The 19,040-nt window shown below is 44.8% G+C and overlaps 1 protein-coding gene across 1 annotated transcript in view; it reads left to right on the top strand.

The window, feature by feature from the left end:
• The first annotated feature begins 42 nt into the window (after positions 1-42).
• The window catches only part of arhgef6 (Rac/Cdc42 guanine nucleotide exchange factor (GEF) 6), a 23,408-nt gene continuing 4,410 nt past the window's right edge, over positions 43-19,040 (top strand). Inside the window, exons 1-16 of the mRNA XM_031586764.2 lie at positions 43-521; positions 1,768-1,851; positions 4,561-4,645; positions 7,919-8,043; positions 8,332-8,551; positions 8,935-9,005; positions 9,131-9,225; positions 9,818-9,913; positions 10,900-11,022; positions 13,582-13,720; positions 14,027-14,086; positions 15,233-15,379; positions 16,305-16,391; positions 17,292-17,373; positions 17,698-17,813; positions 18,009-18,194. Coding sequence (XP_031442624.1) covers positions 189-521; positions 1,768-1,851; positions 4,561-4,645; positions 7,919-8,043; positions 8,332-8,551; positions 8,935-9,005; positions 9,131-9,225; positions 9,818-9,913; positions 10,900-11,022; positions 13,582-13,720; positions 14,027-14,086; positions 15,233-15,379; positions 16,305-16,391; positions 17,292-17,373; positions 17,698-17,813; positions 18,009-18,194 — 2,049 coding nt within the window. The 5' untranslated portion in view covers positions 43-188. The remainder of the gene's footprint in view (positions 522-1,767; positions 1,852-4,560; positions 4,646-7,918; positions 8,044-8,331; positions 8,552-8,934; positions 9,006-9,130; positions 9,226-9,817; positions 9,914-10,899; positions 11,023-13,581; positions 13,721-14,026; positions 14,087-15,232; positions 15,380-16,304; positions 16,392-17,291; positions 17,374-17,697; positions 17,814-18,008; positions 18,195-19,040) is intronic.

Raw genomic sequence — 19,040 nt, 5'->3', positions numbered from 1 at the left:
TTTATTAATATGTCATTATATTGTAAACTATACAAACGCTACCAGGTCTCTGGAGAGTTTTTATTATGTTGTGGAGTTTAATGTCAGCTATAAAAAATTAAGGATTTTTAAGGTTTAAGTAATATTAGGAAGGTTGTTAACGTTAACACTTGTTGCATTAGCTCATAGAAGGGTGAACGGATGTTCGTATGAGTGTGGCCTGTTCAAGCGGGTCTGAGCCCGCAACGCGTTTGGGGGAAAGGAAGAGAAAAAAAAAGCAGAAGTGTCACGGATGTGCGTTGCATCCTAATAGAGTTCGCAGAAGTCGTTGCCTCTCGGGCTGCTGTGTCTTAAAATCAGAGAGGCCTGTTAAAACGATGAATCCTGAGGAGCAGGTCGTAACGTGGCTGATATCATTAGGGGTACTGAATTCCCCTAAAAAGAACATTGCTGATCCCGAGGAATTTCTGAAATCGTCTTTGAGAGATGGGGTCGTCTTGTGTAAACTCGTTGAACGGCTTCTACCCGGAACGACTCCAAAGGTAAGCAGATGTTAGGGACTTTATTTAATTAAAAGAATTGCTGTGTAGAAATATAAGGGCTGGTCCATATGTTCCCCGTAAACCTGAGTTTTAACTGAATACATGTTCACATTTTCCGAGCGAACAAGGTTCGATAACTAGTGTAATGTGGCACGTTCTTTGTTCATTGAGATTTCAGTAACTGACTAAATGAAAACTACACACGCAGAGTAGATGCATTTTGCTCCGCAATTTTCAACTTCTATGTCTACAGCATTACTTCCTGTCCGAAGAACAAAAACATGTTCCGCATTCTCCCGAGGTAGCAAATGCCCTCACTTGTCAATGCAGAAGAATGTGAACGCAGAAGTCTGCATCAGCGTATGCACGTGGGGGTGTTCGCGGGGTTCTACACTTGTCAAAGATTTGTTTAAAATGTTAAAGACAACATAAAGGTTGTGTCCAGGCCCATCGCTGCCTTTCATAATGATTACAGTGATTAGGAGTGGATCCCTTGGCACAGCGCAATTAGGAAAGATGTTTTGGGACCGTTTTCTGTTTTATCTGCACGTGGGTGTAGCCGAAGCCCCGTTTTTTGTGTGTAGTGTACACAACTTTTTACAGATATCAAAACAAAATGCGAAGGCCCACGTCCCTACAGTTGGTGTTGCCTTAATAACTTAATTGTAGGCCTAATCAGTTAATGGTGGTACATTCAATAGCACCCAAGTTGCCTAACATGGAAATAATACTTCCCTGTGTTCTAGAAGCAAGATTGACACATCTGCATTTTACAATAGACCAAAACTCAATGCATTCCCAATAATTGTACAGTAGACCATATGACTATATATTCAACTATAATTAAACATGTATTTGTCTTAATGGGGTTTAACATTAAAAGTTTTGTTTGGCTAATATACTGAAGAAGTTAGAACTAGCTTTCTGTACACTGGTGGTGAAGTTATCGTCACTTCCTCTCCTGAACCTTTTCTTCCTGGTGCGACAGTTCATCGATACGAGTGGTGGAGATGCGAGGAGACTAACCAAACAAACGTGTGGTCGGGACATGTAGAGGGGCAATCCAAAATTATTTGTCGTTTTGCTTGCTCGAGGCGTAGTTATTATTTGCAGACAATGTCGGTGGTGGATGAACCTTACAATTGTATATCGCCCGCTCTGTCCCAGTGGTGACTTTGACGCCTAAAATTCTTGTTTATGTGAGCTGCTGTGTTTTTTTTATTTATTTATGTAACGCTGCTTTTAGTACTGTCCAGATCCTAGAAACGAGGGGGACTGTATCGCCAACATTCGAGAGTTTGTAAAAGGATGTTCCACTCTGAAAATTGAGGTAAGTGATGCTGTTTTGCTCGACAACTCTAACTCCAGTAGTTAGCTGGCTTGCTAATTTAGGCTATGGTGAAGACCTTGAGTATTTTTTCTCGTTCACATGTTGCAGTGTCAAATATTTGCATGAGTCTATGCAGGTTTGCTGATATTATATCTCTTCAGTTTGATTATCGTTCATACAGTCCTCCTGACTTGATCATGGCTTATAGTTCTTTCAAAACTAGATCAAGCCGAAACTAAGTTATAAACTTGTAGCCCTTTATATGCCCTGAGGCAACGTTTATTGACGTTTCTGTTGTCTTGTATAGCTGCTGTCACTGCTCACTAATTGTGCTTCTACTTCAGTTGTTTTGGTTCATACTAATAGTCTGTTATAGATATCACTCACTCCGTTTATGTAAATCTATTTCTTTAAATTATATTCTTTTGAGTCACCTTTACTAGAACAGTCCCTGTCCTGAAATGTAACGACAACTGAGGGTATAGACTCTTTGCAAAGATAACAGCCATAGACTTAGAAACATCTGTTGTTTTCTGCAAGAGTTAGTTGGTGTGTTGGCAGAGCCCTATCTGATGTAGTCATCTATTTCATGCAGTCCTATAATGAGTTATTTCCAGCGTCTCTCAAGATGCCCGTATGTGCCCACAATTGACACATGCCCAACACAAGCATGTTGCTGTTTCCTGGTGAGTCTCTGGAGTGGACCATGTGCTGCCACACCCTCTGTTCACACAGAACATTATTAGACCCTCAGTCTTCTTTTCTTGGACCAAACAGAGCACATAGTTCTGTAGTCTAATGGGTTGGGCTGGCGAATCCCATGGTCATTTGGTGTTGTGCGTTTGTGTCCTTGGTTGAGGAACTTTATCTGCATGGTCTCAGTCCACTTTAAATGGGTACTGCCTTCGGCTTTAATGGACTGGTGTCCCAACCGGGAGGAGTCTATGAATCTCAGAACCACGAACACCGGCCTTATTAGCCTTCATGGCTAGGGAAGTATTAACCTCCTCCTTGGACCACAGACTCAGTGAACTTGTATTCAGTGTGACCGTTGTTCACTGCGCTGAAGAGCAGTTATATTGAGAGCTTGCTTGGGTGTTCCCGGCCTGACTCCATGGGCCATGGCTTAGGTGTGGACAGATGCGTAGCACGGAAAAGCCTTGCTCACTTTTTGTGGCGCTTTTAAACATAAGTATAAAAAGCAATAGAATCATGATCCCCATCTTGCTAGAAGGAAAAACGGGGCCATATGGTGGTGATTGTTGGTTTAGGAGAGAGGCAGAAGCAGAGGCAGGGCTCTCTCTCCTGTTTTCAGATCTCTCCCCCATAATTTGTGGTTGTGCTCTAATCTGTACCAGTTAGGAGTCCAAAAACATCTTTAAAAACAGTAAGTGACCATGAGGACGGTTCTCTCAGATGTTTTATAAGAGAAGTGGTCAATGGCACAAGACACACCAGGGCTGGAAAAGCTACCTCTGAGACAGCGGCGCTCAGCTAGGCGCTGCTTGGTGAGAACCTTTAAAGAGAGGCACCTGGATCTTTCCCTGGGCTGAAGAGGTGACGGCCACCAGTTTCGCAGTGGAGCATTTTCCTGCAGTGGATTTAATAGTAGTAGTACACATTCTCTACGAAATCAAGTGAAGCCTAGAGAACCCATAGGTTGTACCCTTGGTAACCTCTCTAATTGTTTGCAGGGACTGTCATCTGACTGCAGTGGTAGCCAAGAAGGCATGTGCTTGTTATTCTTCAGCCAGACTGATGCAGGATTCCTGAGGGGCCTTCGGAATCAGTGAGGTTAACTGGCAACTGTGGATTCAGTTGAGATGGTGAAAATGGGGGCAATTTAGCCGAAGCATGTTTTGCAGACTCCGTTTTTGATTTTCCCAGTTGTGGCAGGGACATGGTGAAGATGGGTCATGTGCCTAGACAAAGAGACTCAGTCACACAACTTTCACTTCTGCTGACTTTCAACAGAAACAGGAAGCAGCCTAGCAATGGCTGCAAGCCCGTAGTCATGTATCTGCTTGACAAATATCTCCAACAAGCAACAGCAATGTCTCCACTTCACATTCAGCCTCTAAGGATAGCTGGCATTGCAATGGTTTTCCTTGACTCTCAAACGACACCTCTCTCCAGTCAATGAGAATTCATCTCCATTCAGTTAAATGAAGTCACTGGCAAGGACACAGCAAGCTTCAAAGAGTAGTTTGACTTGACAGATGTGGTGTTGACAGATATGTCATTGTGGCGTTGCGCCGTTCCGAGGTCCAAATTCAAATCCACAGCTGTGGATTGCACACAGGACCAGGGGAAGTGCTGGCTGTGGTCGGCTTGCCAAACTCTATATTTTAGATGTTTTATTTAAAATGGGAAACCTTACTCCCCAGAGGAAAGATGATAGCAGTCTGTGCCAAGTATACAGAAGGGGTCAGTTCCTCCAATCATACTCATTACTTGGAAAAACCTAATTGTGAGACTAGCATCATTTGAAGGCAGCCATCTTTGTTCTGGTTTGTCTTTTGTCAGTATTTCTTTTGGTTCCTATTTCACCGGTGCATGTAAACCAAGTATGATTTTTGTCTCTGGCTTATCAACACCAGATCAGCTTGTGCTTTTTGTCCTGCTTGGTTATCCTGTCCTATGTAGTCAAAACAGCTGTCATCTTTTTTCTGTTGCAGCTCAAAATATTTACTACTTATTTTCCCCTAGGGCTTTGAACCACAGGACCTGTACACAGGGGAGAATTTTGGCAAAATCCTGTCCACACTTTTGGCAGTAAATATTGCCACCCAGGGTAAGTATCTACTATCAAATCACAGTATGATGAGCCCTGGTGTCTCTGTTTAAATGATTCATGTGCGTTAGGCTGGTGTCCATTAGCACTGGTGTGTGATGATGGATGGGCTGGGGCTGTCAGGAAGGTTGCGGGAGCCGCTAAACACCTAGCAGGCCTCACTCAGATGGAGGCTGCTCTGTAATGGCCATTCCATGCAGTTAGCAATCCTTGCAGCTACTTGTCAAGGTATGCTGGGCTGAAAAATGTGGTTACAGTCGGGTGAAAAAAAGAATCAACAGCCCAAAGCTTATACACGTGAGTCAATTTCATTTAATTTTAAACTAGTTTAATTTCATTCAAAATCATTTAATATCACTCAGCGTTTCTCAGTAATATCCATTAGTCAAAGAAGGGACATTTCTAAAGTCCTATGCCTGATGTTGGTGCCTGTTAGTAATATTAGGATGAAATGTCCTTGATGCAAGAAGACAATGAACACCGGACTGTTTTTGTTTTTGTTTACTGGAGTCCTGCACAGGGTATATTACCCAGCCTATGTGAAGAGAGTGCTTTTGTGTAGAAATGAGATTCAAGGCAAAGTGTGGTGTACGGCTGAAAGTTTAATACACGTAATGACGGGTAGTGCAAGGTCGATGCTATATGATGTGGTTGAAGTGATGTTACTTTCAAATGGCAAGACAATGTGAATCGCTGTACACGTTCCATCCTCAACATTGACTGTAGCACATATTTGCACATTATTCATAATCAGGATCGTTATCATTCTGACACAGCATTCACAGGCGAAGATCACATGTTGTGGCTTCTTGCAAGTCTTTACTTGACGGTATTCCCTGAGGAGACAGCAGCTACACTAACTGATAAAGTTGTAGAAACGCCGCTCTGAATCCTGTGATGTCGGTCACACGCCCCTCCGGACTGAGAAGCAACCACCTCAGTCAGTTGTGTTTTTTTTATTCCGTCCTGACGCATTCTAACACTGTGTGCTGGATCACTAATCAAGCAGCTGCAAGCTCTCCTGGAGGCGACACGGAGGCTTGTGCTACCAGGGCCTGTCCAGGCAGCCAGCTGCTGCTCACATGAAAAGAAAAACATCCCCTGTAGTCACCACACTCTTCGTCGGCTGTGGTGGGATCTGGGAGTCGCCAGTGCCTGAATGAAGAGACTCAAGGAAGAATTGAATTACACTGTTTTGCTGCAAAGCTCCATTCAGCTCCATTAGTAAAATGGCCTGATTGTTTACGAGCTGTGGCTCGCTGTCGGTTGAGCCCTCGCTGTTTGAGATTAGGTGACTCACGGCCGGGTTTCGCATCCATAAACATGAAGTTCCGGAACCTCCTATCCTAGAGCACCCCTGGACCACAGCTGCCCTTGAAATGGTGACGGTCCTGTTCTCTGATCGGATATTAAGCTAATCCTCCTTTCCATGTGGTGAAATTAAAAACGTATATAAATAGCTTGACTGCCCGCCCACTTAATTGAAATGAGATTAGACAGAGATGTCAGAGAGGAGCTTCTTCTCTGTCGGTGAGAACAGATTAGATGCCCCCGGTGCAGATTTAATTTGGAGTATTAGGTTAGGATTTGAAACTGGCATTTTCTAATAGCATTTTTTTTTTCGCCCTAGTCCATGGTTTGCTTTTGTAGTTGTAGCCTAAGTCGCTGCAAGAGGGTGAAACTGATGTAGCTGACAGGTTTAATTGCGTAGTGGGACGTCGTTCGTCAGGCCCTTTGTAGAGCTGGGTGAGCTGTGTGCTGCCGGGGCCCTCTGGTTCACTGAGATGGGTGTGTGGTGGGATGAGTGAAGGCCCGGTGTGAAACGGGAGGAGACAGGCGGGATGGTGTGTGATGGGGGACAGGCTGATGGTGTGTGATGGAGCAGTGAGGCGGCATGAGGCTCACTTTGACTCACCCAGGAAAAAAGAGGGCCAGGAGGCATCGCCTACCCCTGCCGAGTGGAGTTCTGTCAGGGCACTGAGCAGACTGTAGACACACACACACACACACACACACACACACACACACATACACACAGACACATACACACACACACATACATACACACACACACACACACACACATATATACACACAGACACACGGAAGAGAAAAACAGGCCACAAAATCCAGGCAGTCACTTGATCCATATACCATTTTTAGCGACCACATATTACCCATGTTAAATTATAGGTTCACGGGGAGCCAAGATGGAGCGGCTCACTATAAGTAGTATGTAAGGTTTACATGCATAATGAAGCACCATGACTGTTTACCTGGCTCTGTTGTTATGTTTTCATTTCACATGACATTTTAAACAAACCCATATGCAAGGCGCAGCAGCGAAAGGCTCTCCTTGATCTGTATCAGTCTCACTCATGACAGTGAATAGTGAAAAACTGAATTCTGCAGACATGGAAAGTGTCAGGTTGAGAGGATAATTAATACCCATAGTAATAGAAATACTGTAATGGCATGATGCCAGGTGGTGGATTGTGTGTCCAATAATAGAATTAGATTGAGAGGCTTTGACATAGCAGAGCTATGCCACTAAAGCATGTCTTGAGTAGGCATGGGTCATGATTTTTGAATAGTTGAGCAGTCGTTAAATTATACATAATTGAAATGGTTTATGAGATTATCACCTTTATCTGTGCCTGCAAGTAAGTAATCTGTTGATACAGTTAGAAGCTGGTAATGCACCTAAAAGCTGTATGCCAGGTAAAGCGTGAATCTCTCTCTCTCTCTCTCTCTCTCTCTCTCTCTATTATACCTGTCAATTTAACATGACTCACACAAAGTGTTCAAATAGTTCCCAGTGACAATGAACAGTATTGTAGTATAGTATAGTCTTGCTCATAGCTCAATTTACATGCACAAAAGCGTGATGTGGATGAGAGGCTGGATGAGTCCTCTGTCTCCTTAACCAATCGCTCTCACGAGAGCAATATGCTTCCATTCTCAGCCATCAACCTTAAGCACTGTGGTCACGTCCGCTGCAGGAGCTGAGGTTAAATAAGGAGCTGGTGACATCTGGGCTGCCTTTCCCCAGGAGGGCATCTGGCAAGTAACGGCCCGTGCAGTAATGTCGAAAATCCCACTGAACTGGAAACCAGCTCTCGCAGTCGTCAGCACGCAGCTGTCCCCGAGTTACCTTCCTGGGTACACTCAGCGTCTCTGACCTGAGTGAGCTCCGAGGTATGATGGGGATAGAAATGTCAGTCTGCTGAATTGATAGGGTTTTCTTTTTCTTTTTCTATTTCCTTCCCACAGATCGAGGCACAGAGAGGTCATGTCCACAGCCTAGCGCATCAGCAGCCGGCCAGTACCAGTCCACACACACGCTGTCTACCTCCAAGTCCAACAAGTCCCTGCGCAGACATTCAAAGCCAGCAGTGGTGAGAATCACTCTTCTGAAGAGCCCTAGAGCTCATGTCTCCTCATAATTACCCGAGCACAACTTGTTGAATTAGTTAAAGGTATTATAAAGAACTGAAAAAGGCTTGATCTCTTGTAAGAGGAAGTTTAAAACATGCCAATGTCTCAATCCTTCTTCCTAAGCTGGATAAGAAAAATTGTCCCCAAAAGAAGCAAGATGGCACCCTTTTCCTTTTTAGTGTAGTGGTTATGAATTTAGAAAGGGCGAGGTGATTAACCAGTGGGGTCGTCTCTCTGTGATTGGGCAGGAGATGGCGGAGAACGGGGGCAGTGGTGGCGGCGGAAATGTGCATGTGATGGTGAAGGCACGCTTCAACTTCAAGCAGAACAACGAGGACGAGCTGTCCTTCAACAAGGGCGAGCTCATCCACGTCTCGCGCCAGGAGGACGGCGGCTGGTGGGAGGGCAGCCTCAACGGCAGGACTGGCTGGTTTCCCAGCAACTACGTGCGCGAGATCAAACCCTGTGGTGAGTTGAGATGTCTAGACTACACCTAATGTTCATGACTCTAAATTTGGTCAGTAGACATTGTGTCTTTTCCTTTTTTTTCATCCTTGCACTCGTTTTGACTGTGCACAGTAGCTTAACTGGTAGAGCAAGGGGCTAACAACCCCTAACAACCCCTAGGATACTGTGGAGAAGAGCATCTGGATTGGCAAAAACTCACCTCTCTGAATGAGGATTGTGTTTGGAGAGGTTTCTGTGACAACAGAGGTTACTTTGATTGGATGGCCCCCACCCACACTCTGGGCAGTGCATTAGGCTGAAGCACTGGACTATCAGAGCACAATAGTTTCTTTGAGTGCCCCAACTGCTCATTTACTCACTCCTCTGTATTCTGCTCGTTCCAGAGAAACCAGTTTCCCCCAAGACTATCAAGGGGTTTGACGTGCCTCAGCTTACCAAGAACTACTACAGCGTGGTGAGTTTCACCCCCCCCCAGGGCCATTAAACGCAATCATCAGTTTGATCTGATTTAAAAAAAAAAAAAAGACTGAGTGGATGTCCACACTTTTGTGTGAGTTGAACAATCCTTCTCCATGTCAGGTGGTGCAGGACATCCTGGAGCATGAGCGGGAGTTCGTGAAGGAGCTGCAGACGGTGCTGAGCTGCTACCTGAGGACCCTGCAGGCCAGCGACAAGTGAGGGAGCGCTCAGAGTTGTGTCACTGGTACACAGCTGGTACACAGCGCTCAGAGTTGTGTCTATGGTACACAGCTGGTACACAGCGCTCAGAGTTGTGTCTATGGTACACAGCGCTCAGAGTTGTGCCACTGGTACACAGCGCTCAGAGTTGTGTCACTGGTACACAGCGCTCAGAGTTGTGTCACTGGTAAACAGCGCTCAGAGTTGTGTCTATGGTACACAGCGCTCAGAGTTGTGTCTATGGTACACAGCGCTCAGAGTTGTGTCTATGGTACACAGCGCTCAGAGTTGTGTCACTGGTACACAGCGCTCAGAGTTGTGCCACTGGTACACAGCGCTCAGAGTTGTGTCTATGGTACACAGCGCTCAGAGTTGTGTCTATGGTACACAGCGCTCAGAGTTGTGTCACTGGTACACAGCGCTCAGAGTTGTGTCTATGGTACACAGCGCTCAGAGTTGTGTCTATGGTACACAGCGCTCAGAGTTGTGTCTATGGTACACAGCGCTCAGAGTTGTGTCTATGGTACACAGCGCTCAGTGTTGCCACTCTGTCTGAATGTTTGCTTCTCTCTGATGTCCCCTTCCCAGGCTGTCCAGTGCAGATAGTGCCACCCTTATCGGCAACCTGGAGGACATCCTCACCTTTCAGCAAGGACTCTGTGTGGCTCTGGAAGAGTGCGCCAAGTATGGTTTGCTCTCACGTTTTTACACTGACAAAGACACCAACACTATGATGACATAAGAAATATATCTGAACCCATTCTGAATCTGATCTCAAATCAGTCCCAGCGGTCTCAGCAGGGTACCACAGGAGGGTTCAGGTGTCAGATCAAACTAAAAGCGATGTAAGGCAGGTTTTTGAAAGTGTTTTTAAAATTCATTTTGTGGGTATATGGCCATGTGAAAGAGAAAAACACATCTCACTAGGCACTCCAGGTCTGAAACCCTGAGAGACTGTGAGAGCAGCATTTACAGCATGATGTCACCAGATGTTATTGCTATGAATTAGCAAGTTAGCAGTTGCTTTCCATATTAGCAAGTTAGCATTTGCCTTCCATAAGGTGCAGATGGGGAACCTCTTGTATGTGTCGGCACGTTATAGGATACGATGGTGTAAGATACCTAACGAGTGAATATACAGTATGCACCTGTTGTTCAAACACACAGATTTGTGTGAGGTAATATCATGTTACCTGTCGGCCAGGTGAAAATCTCTCTGTATCTATCCTCTCCCCTTGCCACATATCATTATCTAGAACTATTCAAAAGAAAGAAAATCACATTTAGAAACTCTACTTCAAGTATTTAAAGGTGGCCTGATCCCAAAAGTGATCGACCAGTTGGAAAAGAACTAGTTGGCAGAACATCATCTGAGTGAATCATATCATAACTGCTGTTAAAGAAGAGCTGGGGGAAATTGTTTGTAGGGAGTAGCCTTTTTTCTCGTTCTGGTGAATTTGTTTTGTACACCAAAAAAATGGAACCTAAAAATGTGGTGTGTTTGCTATGAGATTGAGATATGAGAGTTAATTTTGTCAACCCAACCAGTACAAAATAAAACCCAGCGGTCATTGCTCCTTTAACTTGCAGATCCTGTTTTTTTGCAGTTGGTGAGAGGTAAAAAGAGTGACTTCCTCTCCACCGTTGGTTTTGATCTTCTCCCTTCCCAGGGTTCCAGAGGGCCAGCAGCGGTTGGGCGCCTGCTATCTCAACCTGATGTGCCAGATCCGCACGCTGTACCTGTCGTACTGCTCCAGCCACCCCTCCGCCGTGTGCGTGCTCACTGATCACAGGTCAGTGCTCACTCAAGCCAACACTCACTCAGCCAAGTCCGTCACACAAGCACAGGGACGATCCCAGTACTGATCCAGATAGCTCCACACAGAATGCTCAAACAGACCTCAAAAGCACATAGCTGGAATTACCGTTTAAATCTGACTAAAATAATGCTTCAAAAGATTATTTTTTTTCGGGTTGATTGCTTTCTGCACATGCGCCAAAAATACTTGCGTGGCTATTTCGATAGAAACGGTGGAAATAAGCAGAACATTCAGGTGATGCGAGACGTCTGATTGGCTCTTATGATGCTGGGCCGGTCTTCCAGTTCCATCTCAAAAATTAGACCGCCATTCACCAGAAAATAGACAAACAAAATTCTCTTTAAAACATTTTTTTTTCTCTTTTCTTTCCTCTTCTTTTTTTTTTTTCTTTGCATAATGTAGTGCCATATTTGAGAGTTGAATGCATTCCACTATGTCCACTAGATGTCAGGATTTCTCACTTTGCAGCACCGGTGTAACCCGTGTTGTGCGTAAGTGTGCAGCCTTGCTCTAGACTACACCACGGGAGCTCTTGCCCAACATTTCTCTCAGTCACCTCAGTCACCGTCGAAACCCAGGCGTGGTGAAACTCCCAGCCGCCTACAGTCACTTCTCATCTGAGTGACAGACGGGCATCCGTGTGGGGCCCACACCACCCTCGGCGTCTTTCCAATGAAGTGGTGAAGTGGGTCACTCTCCCCCCCACATACTTACTTGACTGTAAATCTCACTGGCACTCGTCACAAGCATGCCCTCTCCTCTGCAGCGGTTGCCATGTGAGCCAGGGCCACGTGTCCTCGATGGGGCCCTTTGTTCACACTCGCATACACACACACACACACGCATACGCACACACATGCACACACACACACATGCACACACACACACACACACACACACACATGCACACACACACACACACACACACACACACACACACACGCATACGCACACACACACACACACACACACACACACACACACCTTTGTTCCACCATAATGAAGCTGGCTCTTCCTCCTTAGCCACCCGTCTGCATGGCAATATGCACAGCCCACTGAAAGGGAAGGGAGTGAAAAGACGAGCAGATTAGCACCCACATATGCATACACTCATACACGCACACACACACGCATACACACATGCACACACACATGCACACACAAACAAACAGAGATACACACCCGCATACACACTTACACACACACTTACACACACACATGCACACACACACACGCACACACGCACACACACACACACAAACACGCATACACAAACACGCATACACAAACACGCATACATGCACACACACATACACTCACACACACACAAACACAGGATGCAGCTACTCCGTTAACAGGATATCTATAGCTGTGGTTGAGGCTGAACAAGGCAAGGAAGATGCACTTGTGATTTTTATGCATGTTCATTTGCAACTCCCACTCGTCAACCTTTTCTGTAGAAGTCTAACACAAACAAATAATATATCAGTTTCATGAGCTCACTTCAGTACGTGACGATGCAAGATGTGTCTGTCAAATAATTTGTTGGCTAATGCTTTCAGATGACTTTCATTTTTACTTTTATAACAACTGCGGAAATATGGTGGTGATTCAACCCAAATGATTCAGAACTGAATATCCCTTAATAGTTATGAAGCAATTATCTTTTCCCCCTTACATTTTTTTTCAGCTAATAGTCATAGTTAATGCCACTACCCAAGTGTGCTCTTGGCTTTAGAAAAAGTACACAGGGTAATCCCTACCCTAAACTTAAATTACTTAAAATAATTAGGAAGTGTGGTATGAAATGAATAGCGTGAAGTATGAAGTAATAATATTTTTTGATACATAGTGGAGTTGTAAATGATTCAAATTACTTGACCTTTACTGAAATGTGTTAGTCCGAGGGGAGTTCTTATCTTTCTGGCAGTAGTTGTGTAACTATTAGTTCTTAAAGAGCTGGCACAGTAATGACACAGTTCCTATGAGCTGTTCTTTTCCCAGCTATGCAGTATAAAAGAAAATTGCATACCTTTTTAAAAATGTATGACCCATCAAATCCCCTTTAAAATCATTCACTAGTATTTGGCAGTGAATCTTACATTTATGGAGTTAGAAGTTCAAAATTCACAAATAAATATCATGCGATTCCTAAATGTAAATGCTGTTACATCTATTTACAGACTAACGAACGTGAATTTACAACCCGCTGGCCAGTAATGAACATCCCTGTGTTTATTTGTGTTTGTTTATTTGTTTATTTGTGGGTTTTTGTGACTTTGCTGATGCAGGCTGATTCACAAATGCTTTATTCTCCGAAAGGACATTCTCTGCAGCCTATCAGATGTCTCTCACAATATCAGCCAATCACATGAACGTAGAATCTCCCTTGTACGTCGCTTTGGACAAAAGCGTCTGCTAAATGACTAAATGTAATGTAATGTAAATAATTCGAGGGTATGATTTGAATGTGGCCACACTGCGTTTGCATCATGTGAGTTTGACTTTATCTGCTGGTCGCCATGTCGACAGTGAGGAGCTGGACAAGTTCATGGAGAGCCAGGGGGCCAGCAGCCCAGGAATCCTGACCCTCACCACCAGCCTCAGTAAGCCCTTCATGAGGCTGGACAAGTACCCCACCCTGCTGCAGGAACTCGAGAGACATGTGGAGGTATGACACCCCACCCCCCCCCCATCCCCATCCCTACGCCCTCTGTTGTCCCTCGTCGCACCAACAGGAGAAGCACTCAAAATGTCGTTGTATAAATACAATGACAATAAAGGCTTTTCTACTCTTTTCTATTATATTCTATCTCTCTGCTCATTTAACATTTTGTAAGAGAGAGAAAAGAAAAGGTATCGGCAGATATATCTATACCCATATCTATCAGCGTCATACAATCAAGTTGTTATTGTTTAAAATGGCGCCCTGTTGTGATTTCTCTGAATTGGTGAGTGATGCTCTTTTGTTCTCCAGGAAGCCCATCCTGATTACAATGACATCCTGAAAGCAAATGCTGCCTTCAAGAACCTCGTGGTGCGTATAGTTCACTATTCAGACACCTATACTAATCTCCTGCAGATCTGTGTTCGATGGCTCCTCTTCACACAGCAGTGTTTCGTTATTCTCTAGATTCTCTGTGTTCTGTCCTTCTGGATTATCAACTGGAGGGAATTCACTGCAATGCGCTATGTCACTTTAAAGACAACCATAGTCCAGACCCTTTAAAATGTATCACTCCTGCACCTTTTGCATTGCTTATATCTGACCAGTAACTGTATATATGTATTAAGGCCCACAGATTTTAAACAAATATCTCCTCTATGGTATGACTGTTACTGCTTCTCATCAATAGTGAGTACAAAGGTTATGGTATGAATTGCCTGGGAGATACATTGATGTCATGAAAAAAAAAAAATGAGACATCAACTAGACATTCCAAAACCTTAATCATCCGATGCCTAGATTGTTTCGGTGCCATCTGAGATGGAAAAGAGTGCGTGTGTGGACTGTCTCTTTCTTTTTGTCAGAGAAGCACATTTACTTGAACATCAGTTGGAATTGTATGTCAGACAGAAGGTGGAGTGAATCACTTGATTGAAAGTTTGTACTGTTTGGGAGGGTTCTTTTTCCAGGTGGCTTTGCTTACCTAAGTTTCTTTTCTCTGCCTCTTAACAGAAACACAGTTGCATTGTTGTAACACTTTCCTGTCAAGAAGGGGAACCCCCCTTCTTTTGACACTTATGGGACATCCCAGCCTTAAATTAGGATTTTAACATGGTCAACGAAGCTCTAAATGAAACGGCAGTGAAATTCCACCGAATGAAAACATAAAAAAAAAAACAGTTGAATGACACTAGACATTTGACCATCACTGTTTATTGTTTGAAACAACTTTTCACTTTATTTTTTAAATGTCTACTTTTTAATGTTATTTGTTGTGATCTCTACCAGTGTGTTGTAAACCCTTAAAGGTTTATGGAGTATGCTTTGTATAACTTCCAAATCCAGCCAAGTAAATAGTTGAGCACAAGCAACTAACTTTACACATTCAAAGATTGAATTGGTGCTGTGGTACTGCAATTCTCTGCAAATTGTCCCAGGGAATGCGTATGTTTGCATTTCTGATTGTGTAAAAAAAGCACACATCACTCGTTCTAACGTCTGCACTGTGGCCCACAGACGCAGTGTCAGGACCTGCGTAAACGCAAGAACCTGGAGCTGCAGATCCTGTCGGAGCCGGTGCGGGGCTGGGACGGCGACGGCATGAAGACCCTGGGCCAGGTGTCCTACATGTCCCAGGTGCAGGTGCAGAGCGGAACCAGCGAGGTACGGACGGATTATGCAAACACCCCACCCACACACCTCACACTGCCACCTCAGATCACTGGGAGAGGGGGACAGGAGTCAAACAATGTCACCTGACCACAGAAGGTTTCGCAAACATGTGGTTGTCTCATCGTGCTCTTCTGGTGTCTTCATTTTCACACACTCAGCAGTTGTGGGCTTCATGGCACTGAAAGTGAGACTGAGTTTCAGGTTCTAACATGGAAACAAACAGCTACTGTATGTGTGCACTGACTCACTTGACAGGATTGTACTCAATCCACTAAATTGATTTATTTTGTGGACAAGACATTATTGCATGGATAATAATAATAATAATACAACGATGTCCTATTATTTTGTTGTCGTACTGAAAGAAAGAGGATGATCAAGGCCCCCAGCAGATAATGGAAAAAGTGACTGTCAGATACATCAGTTACCAGGCTGAAGCCTACTGACATCCAAATATAGATTGGAAATCCCACCTACTTATAGTTGTGGCCTGAGCTAGGAGTATCACATGCAGTGAATTTGACTGCATTTGACTGGAATTAGTCTGTGAAGTCTCCATTCAAATTTGTTCCCTCTCTTTTTCTCTCTTTGCCCAACCCGATAGTTATCACTGGGTTAACCTTTTAAAAAAACAATCACAAAAGCAAAGGTAGGATGTTTCATCAAGTAAAGTGGTCCTGCCTTTTACACAGCCATCATACAAGAGTGCATTGACCTTTGTTTGATGTGAGTGTGTGTCTGTCTGTGTGTGGTAAACGTGTGTGTGTGTGTGGGTGGGTGGGTGTTTAACACCTCTATCTGTGTTCCCACACATGTCTTGATGTTTCTCATGGTCATGTGCATCCGTGCTGTTTTGAGATGAGTTGTGCGTGCTTTTTTCTCGAGTCTGACGGCTTCTGTGCCTTGTGTCATGCAGGACAAAGAGGAGCGCTACTTCATGCTCTTCCCAAACGTGTTGGTCATGCTGTCTGCCAGCCCCCGCATGAGCGGCTTCATCTACCAGGTGAGCGCTTCCAGACACCCTGGCTCCATCTGCCACGCACCTCGTACGTCACCAGCATGACAAAAAGCATCCTTCATGTTCACGTGGGCAGTACCTACCATATACGCCCGTGGCAACTCCAGTCATAACAACTTGTGTACACAGAATTGCACCCCAATATTCATACCAGGGTCTGACTGTGTGTACTTTCACCGGCGATAAAGGAATTCGTATTAAACGTGGACATTTTGCACCGATGCTACAGGAGTGATAGAAGTTCATGCAATGCTAAAAATTAACTCAAAGTTAGGGGTAAAAAAAATTGATAAAAGATGAGTTAGTCAATAAGTCAATGAGTCGGACGATGAAGAGGCTTTGTTAAACCAATTCATGGTTTGAACTGAGATTTGAAGAAGGATGGGAAAGAAGAGTAGACAGAATGGCAGCCCTGAGAGATCTGCTGGCTGATTGGCTGTGCTCCAGCCCCGATTAGAGGGCAGGCATGCTGGGAGCTCCAATCTGGCCAAAATGAGGTTCTTCTCACAGTTACTATGGTTTCCACATGTCAGGGCCTCTTGTTAATGGAAGCCAGTCAGTGTTGTCGTCGCATAGTGCGGCGGTGAAAATTAACTTTACAGCAGGAGATATTTTATGAAATGGCTTTTACACCTATCCAGATTTGTCACAGGAAACGTGTCACCGAAACATGGAATTTTAGAATGTTGTGATTATTTTAATTTTTTTTAGTTGGGCGATTTGAGCTCATCTCATGCAGAGCTGTCAACAGTTCCAGAGGTCTACAAAAGAGCGTTGTAGTGCATACCACTGTTCATATGTAAACTGCATATCATAACCTTGGTCATGGGTATACATGACTATTTTCTTATGGCAGTTTGTTATGTACCTCCAATTTAACCACAGGGAAAACTGCCGTTGTCAGGCACGACGGTAACCAAGCAGGCGGAGGATGCTGAGAACGGCCTCTTCGCCTTTGAGATCACAGGTCTGTCATTTTCAAACCCTCACCAGGGGATGATTTGATCACTTCACCAGTCGCTTCATTTATCAACCCACAGATTCGAAATGCTCCGGAATTGCGCGCCCTATTCTAATGTGCTTTATGCTGTGACCCCTGACCCTGTGGTTTTGCATAACAGCCTTGATTTAGTATTCAGTGATTGAACAGAGAAGCACTTGGCGAGGTGATTTCTAATTGTGCTCCCTCCAAGCGGTAGCAGGGATACACAGACAATAGGCGGAAAATGAGGCTCATGTCATTCCGGTCAGCGATGCCTGATTGTTGACCGTGGTGCTGGTTGTCCTACAGGGGGAGGGACGGACGGCACCACTGTGTTCTGCAGTAGCCTGCAGGAGCTGCAGGATTGGCTGGAACACCTGCACGCCTTCACCAAAGGAGGAAGCCCGGTGGGCACCATTCTGAAGGTAGCAGACCTCAGTAGGAAACACTGAGTCATTAAACAGCACCACATCAGAGCGAATATGGGGCACAGCACGGCACTGTCAAACTGCTACCTGCTACATAAGCGCTATGGAGGTTTCGTTTAACATTGGCAGGAATTAACCTTTGAGTAATCCCCCGACTCAACCCTGACTGTGTGCCTCTTTTTCTGCTTCTAGCCTGTGGAGGGTAAGCCCTTGAGTATGGTTGGCACCCCGACGCACCAGAGCCCCCTGCAGAGCTTCAGCACCCCCGTGGCCAGCCGAGGGCTCCTGGAGCCCCCCAAAGTCCCCAAGCCCTGGTCTCTCAGCTGCCTGAGGCCCGCGCCCCCGCTCAAACCCTCCGCTGCCCTGGGGTACAAAGAGGTATGATGTTCTTAATTCACACACACACACACACACACACACACACACACATATGGGCACAGACGGAAACACAGGAAGTTGTCAGGTGGGGAAATGCCGTGGTCAGTCATCTGTTGAGTGTGGGCATGGGTTTGGGACCACCAGCTTTGAGTCAGAGCTATGAGCGAGAAAAGTAGAGCGAGCGCGGCGCTGAGGTTGAGCTACAGTCTGACGGCATTTACCGAACAGCATTTTCCACCGAATGTGTTTTATTGTTGACCCTTGACATGCATTTGTTATTACTGTGGCTCTTCTCTGGTTGAACTGCTGGTCTGTTGCCCCAGATAAGGAAGCCATCTGTCGTGGGTGGAGGGAGGGAGCTAGTGTCATTTAGCATCAGGCCTTTGCATGCTCATGAGTAGCTGTTTGTGAGCAGGGGGTAGCGTGCTAAATGTGTGTAATTTTGAGTTGTTTCAATTCGATGTGTGTTGCAAGATAGAAAAACACAACACTTTCCCTGTGGAAAGGTGTTTCAGGTTTGAGTTTTTCAGTCTGTATGAAACTGGAGAATTTAAAGGCACATTATGCAGTTGAAGGTATGTTTATTTTGTAGGTAACTAGTTTCCATCACATCTTCAAAGTATTTTTAATATGGCCATTGTAGGAGCAAATACACCTGTTCTTCACACTAGCTGCCTGGGCAATTCACTCTGTAGGTTGTGGTCCAGAACCTCACAAATATGTAAGAACAACTTTTACTAAACAAGGTTGCCAAATATCGCCAAAGTACATCAGTTACCAAGCTAGCTAGCTTTTAGCATTGCCAGCTGGGCTTTTGTTGGTCTTTGAAAAAAGCAAGTCTGTTCG

Source organism: Clupea harengus, chromosome 20, assembly GCF_900700415.2.
Source record: "Clupea harengus chromosome 20, Ch_v2.0.2, whole genome shotgun sequence".
NCBI lineage: Eukaryota > Metazoa > Chordata > Actinopteri > Clupeiformes > Clupeidae > Clupea > Clupea harengus.
This window is presented reverse-complemented; position numbering and strand designations above follow the sequence as displayed.